This window comes from Phragmites australis, chromosome 17, assembly GCF_958298935.1.
Source record: "Phragmites australis chromosome 17, lpPhrAust1.1, whole genome shotgun sequence".
Taxonomy (NCBI): Eukaryota; Viridiplantae; Streptophyta; class Magnoliopsida; order Poales; family Poaceae; genus Phragmites; species Phragmites australis.
This window is the reverse complement of record NC_084937.1, coordinates 29699529-29709567: the sequence shown is the minus strand read 5'-3', so window position 1 is coordinate 29709567 and position 10039 is coordinate 29699529. Positions and strand designations below refer to the sequence as shown.

Here is a 10039-nt window from a genome sequence, read left to right as displayed (position 1 = left end):
TTTAAATGAGTAGCAATTTTAACAATATTATGCACTACTAAACAAGATGTTGGATAATAAACTCCTGATAAACTCACAGTTGAATCATAAAAAAATTCAAGAAACTCCAGTATCCTTGCAGCAACATACCAATGCGCTTCTGTGAGTAAAGTTTGACCCCCATGCTGATGGTAATGTGTATGAATAAACACATCAAATGTGCTCTTATATGGTATAATATTTTTAAGCATCAAGAAAGTAGAGTTCCATCTCACCGCATGTCCAGAGTAAACTTATGTGGACGCACACCTATTGCAACACAATACTGTTTATATGCTGCAATTCGTTGGTTAGGGGAGTTCCCAAAAGATATTGCAGTACGAAAATCGTCTAAGTATCGCGACAACCTCTTCAAAACGGATTTTACTATAAGATTGATAATATGACAAGCACAACGTTGATGTAACAAGAAAGATTCAACATAGGTACTAAACAACGGAGTAAGAATATCCATTGCTCTAGAATTTGTACCGGCATTATCTAAAGTGATAGAAAATATTTTATTCGTGAGACCAAAGTCTGCAACTACTTGAGATATTTTTTCAGCAATATTTTCACCGGTATGCGCGTTGTCAATCAAACGAAAACCTATTATTCTCTTTTCTAATTCCCAATCATTATTAACAAAATGAGCAACTACATTAAGATAATCCTCTCTAGCCCTACCTGCCCATATGTCCGAGGTCAAAGCAACTGAAAATGTACATATTTGCAACATTTCTTTAAGCTTGTTACGACACGTATTGTAGTATCTTACCATATCAATACTAGTTGTCTGTCTAGAAACATGCGTGAACCTAGGATTATGAGCTTGCTTAATGTAATCTTCAAATGCAGCAGACTCACCGATATTGAGTGGTAGATTCGCTCTTCTAATGAAGCGACATAGCTCTTTTCGAGCATTGGCAGAGTCGTACTCCCAATGACGAACAGAGCCGTCGGGGTTGTACTGCAACACCGCCTGCTTCATGGCTGCTCCACTCTTTCACTTGCAACTTGTGGCGTGCCTCTTCAAGTGCCCCGTTTCACCCGAGGGCTTTGCAGATAATTCATGTTTACAAATATAACACCTAACATACCTGACACTTACCCAATCTCCCTCTTTGTAGAACCTTTCAAAGTCTTGCCAAACTTCGGAAGTACCGGCTCTTGATCTTTTAGACCCGGTGTTTGCTAATGTGTGCGCACTTGTAGAGCCTGACGATGGAACTGCTGCTGCATCACCTGCATGTGAACCAACCGGAGGTTCACCGTCGGGTCCATCATCACCTGCAACACTGGTATCAAAGGGGCCTTAGTCCCCTGTGAGTCCTTGGAGAAAAAAATCATGATCTATGGATGTATCATGATCACCGGCATCCATGATCAATGTCGAATGACACTACAAAAATTGCAAATATTCAGAGTTAGAAATAATCAAGTAATAAAACTAATAATAAAATAAGACTCAACAACGATGCAAAAAAATCACCAAGATTTCTTCAACTTCAAGATAGCAAGTCAGCAGGATGACGGTTTTGGAATTGCTCGGATTTTTTTGCAACAATTCAAACTAATTTTGCCAAATTATCGCTAATTCTCAAGAACTTTGAGACAAGAATGAGAGGAGGAAACAAGAGAGAAAATAGTGTTGCTGATGTGGAATGGAAGGACAGGGTGCTCCTCTATTTATAGGTGAAAAATGGTGATTTTTACAATTCTTTTCGAATTTTTTGAGCTCAAACGGTCACAAAACGGCTATAAAATTCAAAAATATCGGGTTAAACGGGCTGTTCCCGGCCCGTTTAACCCGTTAACCCGTGTGCCCTCGCGTGCCCCCACCGGCCCGTCGTGCCCCCACGTGCCGGCCGAGCCGTGCCCCGCGCGGTGGGCCGTGCCGTGCCGTGCGGGCCGCCGCGTTCCCAGGCCGTGCCTCCTGGGCCGCTCGTGCTCGAGCCGGGCCGTGCTCGTGCCGACCCAACTCGACCGGGCCGTACCGTGCCGGCCCGCCGTGCCACGCGCTCGGCCTAGGCACAGCCCGTGGCCTCGTGCCGTGCCGACCCGACCCATCTCGGCTCGGGCCGGGCCGTGCCTACAGTGCCGTGCCTCGGGCCGGCCCAGTAGGCACGGTCCATATAGACATCTTTAGGATTATGATCGTTGATGGAATTTGGGGAGCTATGTATATTCGTAAGTCATTGGTCAGTTAAACTATTATTTTGCATTAGCTATACATATTAAATTATATTATCTCGTAAATTTTTTTGATTCCCGTTGCAACATACGAGCAATTATTTAGTAATAAAATAAAAAGTAACAAAGACCAGTGTGTCGTGGGGGTAATTCAGAAAACAACACTCTTTCTTGTTGCTGTTATGGATATAGCATCCTAAAGTGGTGTATTCATGAGATAGCACTGTAAGCACCAAATATGGATTCAAAAAAGCACCCCACCTCCTTTTCCCACTCTTCTATTTTTCTCTATGCCTTTTAATGACCAAATTGTTCCTGCAAGGCACACCGGCCTCCTTTTGGGCCCCTTCTGTGCATTTTAAACAAAGACATCACAAATTGCCCCATCTAAACAAAACACACGCAGATGAAAAAAGAGACATCAGAAATAGATAAATGGACAAATACGAGTTCCATTTAAGTAAGCCTAAACAGATCCAGCAGATTGCATATTAATGAGTCTGAGAAACAGTAAAGGGTAAGTCGGTCATTTGCTTTTGGGGAAAACTCTGGAAAAAAAAATAGAAGAGGGGGGAAATGAGGAGCGCTGTAATTTCGGTGTTGTTTCGTGAATCGGAAATGTTGTGGTACGGCCCTTGGACACATCGGACATTTTGACTGGACCCGCTTACACTTGGGCAGAAAAATTATCTATTTGAGTTAATTTTTATATTTTCATAATTTTAATGTTTTAGACGTTCAAATTTAATATTTCAAATGTTATGAAAATTTGTTGTCATAGTTATTTTCGTATATTACATCTCGAAATCTCTTGCGTACAGATTCGGACCGAAAAAATTATCCATTTGAGTTAATTCCTATATTTTCACATCTCTAATATTTCAGACGTTCAAATTTAATATTTTAAATGTTATATTTTTTTTGTCATAGTTATTTTCGTATGCTGCATTCTGGAATCTCTTCCTTATAGATTCAAATCCGAAAAAATTATCTATTTGAGTTAATCATATATTTTCGTATTTATAATGTTTCAGATGTTCAAATTTAATGTTTCAGACGTTATGAAAATTTATTGTCATAGTTATTTTTTATGTTACACCCAATTCTACACCACATATATTTTACATGAAAATATTATATTAAATAAGCCATAACGTTGCGATGAAATTTTTTTTCTAAATCAGATACATATGATGTGCTATTTTAATATATGTCTTTTGATATTGTAAACAGTCGATTTCAATGTTACCGACGTTATTTCTTGGAACTCCGATCCATCAAACGTGGGAACACTAGCAGCTCCCTTAAATACACAGCTTTGGGGTGCTATTTACTAAACACCACAGGAAAATAGCATTATTTTCTGCATTTCCCCGTGCACCGTGAGACGTGAGGGCAAGCCTGCAGGGCGCAACCAGTCAACCACCCACCGCCCCAATCCAGCACTATTCAGCTACTATTCCCCTACCCAGCCGCCACCGCCGTCGCGCGCTCAGATGCAAATCCTCCGCTCTATTCTACGTCTCCTCCGACGCCCTAAAGTCGCCACCTCTCCTGCCCCAATGCACCGCCTCTCATCTCCTTCGCGATCTCTCCTCCCTTTCATGGCATCTGCTCCGCCTCGCTGGTGGTCACCAGCGCTTGCGCGACGAGTTTTCCCACTCACGGCGGCTCCCAATCCACCTGTCCGTCGTGTTTTCCGGTGTGTTTTCTTTTTCTGTTGCTAAAGTTTGCGCCTTTACTTGGTTGCTATAGTTTTGGATGTGGATTATGACCAACTTTTGGTTTTTATTTACCCTTCTCATGTTGATTTTTGAAAGCAAATGGGGGAAAATATGTTTTCTTGTTCTGATGCTAAAGTTTGCGCCTTTAGTTGGTTGCTATAGTTTTTGGATCTGGATTGTGACCAACTTTGGGTTTTGATTTACCCTAGTTATGTTGGCTTTTGAAGGCAAATGGGGGAAAATCATTTAGTTAATCCCATATGACTCCAAAACAGAGAAAAAAGAGACGGAAAAAAAAAATAGAAATCAGTTTCAGGCTTAGATAATGTTACATTACGATTTCAATCCTTACTGGTGATACCATCTTATTTATGTCGGATGCTGAGATTGGCTTTTTGTGCGCTTTGGTGATAGATTTCCTCATGGATCTCGGAACATGGCCACCATCAGTCGAGTACAAGGCGATGAGTCTGGTAAACCATACAGGCGACTGCCCATCTCTTCTGGTAAGGTTATTATTATTTCCCAGGGCAACGAGCATTCTGCGATCGCCCAAGGCATGAAAAACATTAAGACGGACAATTCAAAAAAAATGAAAAACATTGAAACGCGGGGCACAATCTCGGAGGTTATAGATGAAGATTTGAGGAGAAGTGATAAAGATGCTTGTAGGACAACCTCAGAGGTTATAGATGGCAAACGTAATACATGGGGCCAAAATGTGAACCTCACTGGTTGTGAGGAAGATCGAAGGAGCGCAACCAAGGATCATACGGCAGAAATCGTTGTCAGTGAGGACGAAGAAGTCAGTGATGACGAAGGATATACTGTGAATGATATACTTGCAAAAAGCAGACACCGTGATGGTTCTATATACAGGGGTATGGATTTATGGTGGAAAAAAGAGTATTGTATTGCAGACCGTAATGAGAGTAAGTGATCAATATCTCTTTTCCTATTTTTATTTGTTATTATTAGAGATATGATCTGTTTCCTTAAACATAGCGTATCTCTTTCCATATCCTACAGCTGTACATATTTGATTGTGATCCTAGATATTATTTTTATGGAGCCCTATGGCACTGCCAGCACTCTCAGTTATGAGAGAATTGCACTGGAAGTCCTTAAACTTGGACGAGAGTAGCACTTGCACCCCAAAACCTGCACTTCACTTTCGCAGACCCTTCAACCTGGCACCGTTTGCACAAATAGCAATTTGCGCTGTTACCTGACAGGAGAGGCTGAGGTGGCATGTAGAGTTTTGATGACATGGACTATGACCTTATTCCATGCTATGTAATTACATAAATGCCCAATTGCCCATGTGAGGCTGAATAAAGTAATGCTTTCTCCCTGAAATTTGCTTCCATATCAAACCGTGCAGCAACACAGTGACACAGCCTTTGAGCGTGTATTTGAACGGCAGAATACACAGGAAAATGACAGACATAAGTGCAAATAACATTCTAAATATGGGCAGTCACACTGCTGTAGTTACAATTAGGTTTAAAGTCTCCATACGTGCAGCCACAAGCCGCCAATAATACAAAGGTTTTCAAGTCCGCAGGCAGCCACATACTAGCAATAACATAAGTCCTCAGGCAGTTCACATACTATAATATACATAACCTAAAGGACTACTAGGTATGAAAGGGGCCAACCAAACCTTCCAATACCCCTGTTTTGCATGAGGTTTGGGTTGCCACTTTCCAAAATGTATACCACTTCCCAAAATATGTACCACGTCCTAGCTAGCAAAATTATAAGTGATTTTTTTGCTGCTGCACAAAAGTATTTCCTGCACAAAAAGAGACATGCCTCATTGATTGATATCAATTCTTCTTGGTAGTTGTTGTCTTCTTCTTTGAACCCACCACCTTAACCCTCAATGCTTGTCTATCCTTCCTGCTTGCTGTTGTGTGTGGAACCTCAATTGCTTCTGACCTCATGTTGGATATGAAAGTGGGATATGGAAGAGGTGCTTTGTTGCTGTTCTGAGTAATTGATTGCTTGTAGTTTTGAGTGATGAATGCGCACACAGGAAGCCTTAGCTGTGACAAGGGAAAAAAATAGCATTTAGAAGTGAAGTTCTATAGTCTAGAAGGCTGGTAAAGGAAAGAGTATACCTGGTTTGCTGTAGAGGTAGCCTGCTCTTCAGTTATTATTGGTCCCTCCTCACCCTGTTGGTCTTCAAGCATCTCTGTAGCTTTTCTCTTCCTTGGCTTTGTAGGCTTAATACCAGCTTTTCTGAACTTATATCCCTTCTTGTTGTGGTTCGGTTCATTGCAATAGCTGCAGTGTATTGTGACTCCTTGTTTGGACATCTTGTTTTTCCCTGGCACCTCATGAGGTTGCTTTTTCCTTGACCTTCTGGACCTACCTGCCTTGTCATACAAAGGTGAGTTTACAGGAGACCCATTAGTCTTATCCCATTCACTGGAATCTCTTAAGTGGAATAATCCTATTGCCATATGCTTGTAGGTGATACAAGGAGTCTTATCCCATTAGAACTTTAGAAGGATGGAGGTTGCTCTCCTCCCTCACTCTTCTGCAGTGATACTAGAGGGTATTGAGTTGTAGCGCCAATGGACTGGAAATTATCCCAGTCAACTCCTTCTAGCACACCAATCTCATTTAAATAGATGACAAGTGTTGTATGCTTTGGGACAAAAGAGGCCATACAATTTGTGTCGATATCCCCTTTAATCCTCATTAGCCCCGTGCTCAATGTTTTCCTTGGAAGCAACCAATAAGCTTTTCAAGGCAATGCTTTCTTTTGGTGTTCCTAAAGAAGAACTTTTCGAGGGAGAAAAATTCCTAGTAAAAAGAACATATATAGTTTCTACTTAGTAGATGAAAAGGAAAAATTCCAATAGGGCCATGTAATCCTAAACAGCATTTTTACTTTTCGAATGGCATGTATTTGTTTACTGCATTAATTTCCAGCTACAAATTTACAATATAACTTTACTTTTTATGAAGCTCGGTTGGAGGCAATGATGTTATCAGATCCCACAAATTGCATCATTCGCAATGGAACTTGCATGAAACATGATCCTCGTCGCATGCTACAACTTTTCTCATTAGAGTTGGCTAAAACTCCTGTGGATGGTGGCTTAGTAGAGTTGTATGGATACATAGCAATGCGGGATGATCTGGATCCATTGCTTAATTATGTCGTCAATATTAGCAGGGATGATCCCATCATTGTGGAGCAGGTGCACATCCATACTTATCTGCAATTATTTCAAGGAATAAGTCTACCCTAACACCCCCTAGTATCGAGGTTTGTCCGCTTAACCCCCTTAATTATAAAACCAGGTGTTTGCCACTTAAAAGTATCCACTACCATCTAAATCGCACCTTGGGGCAGTTTTGGAGGCTGTTTCACCCATGTGGCTCGTTAGGTGGACGCTGCCACGTGGGCAAAACCGCCCTAGAGAATCATTTAGATGGTATATTTAGATGGTATGGAATATTTCAGGGGTCAAATACCAGATTTTGTACTTAAGTGTGTTAAGTAGACGAACCTCGATACTTGATGGGGGTTAAGTAGACTTATTCCTTATTTTAAATTACATTATTCATTTCACAACATAAGGCTAAACTTATCACATGCATAGAACATACGAGATTGGATCACTACATTCTCTCGATGGCATACTACAACTACTACTCTCTTTTACATCATTAAAGTTGGGATAGATTGTGAATGTTGTATTATTTGTGCTCTTGAATTATTTAGTAGACATAAAGCTCAGTTTTCACTCTTGATTTCGTTAATAACTAGAAATAGGATTAGTTTATTGTTGTTGTTCCACAGATATTTATTGTGTTATAGCTCCCATATAATATTTTGTCTTAGCTGCAAAAAAAAAGAGCTTCCGTGTGATTAATCTGTCCAAAAGTAGCAGAATAATAGTATAATACTTTGGATTGTACAAGCCACTACTATATTATGAAATGATGATTTACTATGAGAACAGATTTAAATTATGAAACTAAGGGAGTAACACGAATTCCAAACAAAATCAAACTGAATAGTTTTGGATTCTTGGTGGCTACTTAGTACACTACATAAAATTGATTTCCTTTTGTTTATAGGCATATGAAGACGCATATCATTAATGATCCCATCACTACAAAAGTCATTTTCTTTTCTCTTTTCATTTCACACAGGCTTATGTAAATATTTGGGATTTGAAACAAAATCAAATGAATAACTGGGGCCAATTTTCCCTCTCTGTCACCATTATGCACTTTGTAACCATTTTGTTTGATACGTGACAAAGATCTTGGTTATCAGTTGTAAAATATTCCTTGAAGTAAATGTTGTTACAAGTGAAACATCATAAGGGAAGTATTTAGCTTTAGATATTTCCTACTTTATATGAAGAACTACTAAATATAATAATTTTGTAGGGTTCTCTCATCAACATGGCTGGCCCTAAGCGAGGGATAGACATGATGGACTTTACTCTAATCGAATATGACATGAGGATCAAGACAGGTGAACAAGAAAAAGATGACCTACAGCTGATCGATGGTGCGTCAATCATAGGCCCTGCAGGCACATGGAATCGGCCATTCACATTTCACATCCCTGGCGACTGTGGCGCAGTTGACATAACTTTATCACGTCTTAACAATGCAGTTGAGGCGACTGTAGAGGTTCTCATATCGGAAGTGCAAAGCAGTTTCAATTTGTCTCTCGGTTGTTTAACCAGTGGGTTGAATGAGGAAATCCGGCTCTTTGATGGCACCATCACTGAGTCACGTGGCTTACAGAGGTCTGTGGTTGCTGTAGTGAAGCATTCTTTGATAGATTTGAAGTTCAAGGTAGGCACACTGTCATCCAGTTCCGACCAACATTGTTGTTCCTTCAAGGCGAAAACCCATGGGCATGATACTCAAGAAATAAAGACTGATTTTGCGTTAATCTCAGTGAAGGTGACTTGGTCGACTTTGCCTGGTAGCTTTTCTGCCTAAGGTTTGTCTGGCCATACTAGACGAGTGGACCAAGAGACTAAGAACTTAGGCAGTCTAGAGTCGCGGACTGGTGACAAACTGGAGTGTAATCAAACTATTGTAGTAAGTCGGTCTTTGTACTATCTACTTACATATTCGGCTCAGAGGCCATGGATGCTCCACAGTCGTGCAGTGCAGTTGTTTCACATTTTGTTTCGTTTCACATTTTGTTTCATCTCTCCATTATTTTAGCACCAGGGGTTAGGTTAAAAATACGGAGGAATTTCCCAGCTACACATCCAGAGAGTGGCTTCTCTGATGATCTTAGGTGGATGAGAATTGGGAAAGCGAGGGCGGAGGATGTACATGACTCCAGTTTCTGACTGAATGTTTAGTTCTAGTTTCTGAATTATTTATTATGTAGTACATCTTAACTCCGTATGGAAGCTTTTCATGACTTCATTGAGCAGCTGATCAACTTGAACAACCTACTGAATCAGGAATTAATGTAGTTAAAATTGGACTTCAGGTCTACCTTTTGAAATTTCTCTTGCATTGAACCGAAATTTTTGCTCTGGATAGTTAAAGTTTATCGAGTTCTGTAATTATGCCAAAATTATCAATATGACATTTAGCAGTACATGCATGTGGTGGTTGCACTTTGCTTGGCTTCCAGAGTAGCTGCACTGCAGCAACTTTTAGAACTTTGCTCGGCTTCTAGGCTGCTGCAAGTTTTCTCCTTTTGTGCTTTGACGCTGCATCTTTTCTTTACAAAGACATGTTGTAGAGAGGTTCAGTCAATTGTAATGGCAAATTTCTGCATCTTATTGTGCTGTCCTTTATATACAAATTGTGTACAAAGATTGTGAGAAAAAAATTTGATGTACATCAGCACATGTATGTGTATATCAAGCCAAAATTAAGGAGGCGGAAATATTTTTTCAATTCTCTGCATTGGCTTGAGAGCAAGCCAAAATTGAAGGAGGGGGAAATGTTAGGACTCAGTGGGCTGCCTGTCACATGGGCCATGGGCTTTGGCGAATTCGGGTTGAATGCGAAGTATAAGAAAGGAGTAACAACATTGAGGAGGGCCCTTCTAAAATGCGTGCGCGCCAGGAGCCCAACTGGCAATTTTT

General features: G+C 40.5%; 1 protein-coding gene across 1 annotated transcript; it reads left to right on the top strand.

Moving 5' to 3' along the window:
• Positions 1 to 3574: 3574 nt before the first annotated feature.
• On the top strand, positions 3575 to 9360 carry LOC133897467 (uncharacterized). The gene is made up of 4 exons (XM_062338200.1): positions 3575 to 3913; positions 4350 to 4867; positions 6918 to 7153; positions 8358 to 9360. The coding sequence occupies exons 1-4, from the start codon at positions 3708 to 3710 to the stop codon at positions 8922 to 8924; spliced, it is 1527 nt and encodes a 508-aa protein (XP_062194184.1). The 5' UTR covers positions 3575 to 3707; the 3' UTR covers positions 8925 to 9360.
• The last annotated feature ends 679 nt before the right edge of the window (positions 9361 to 10039 follow it).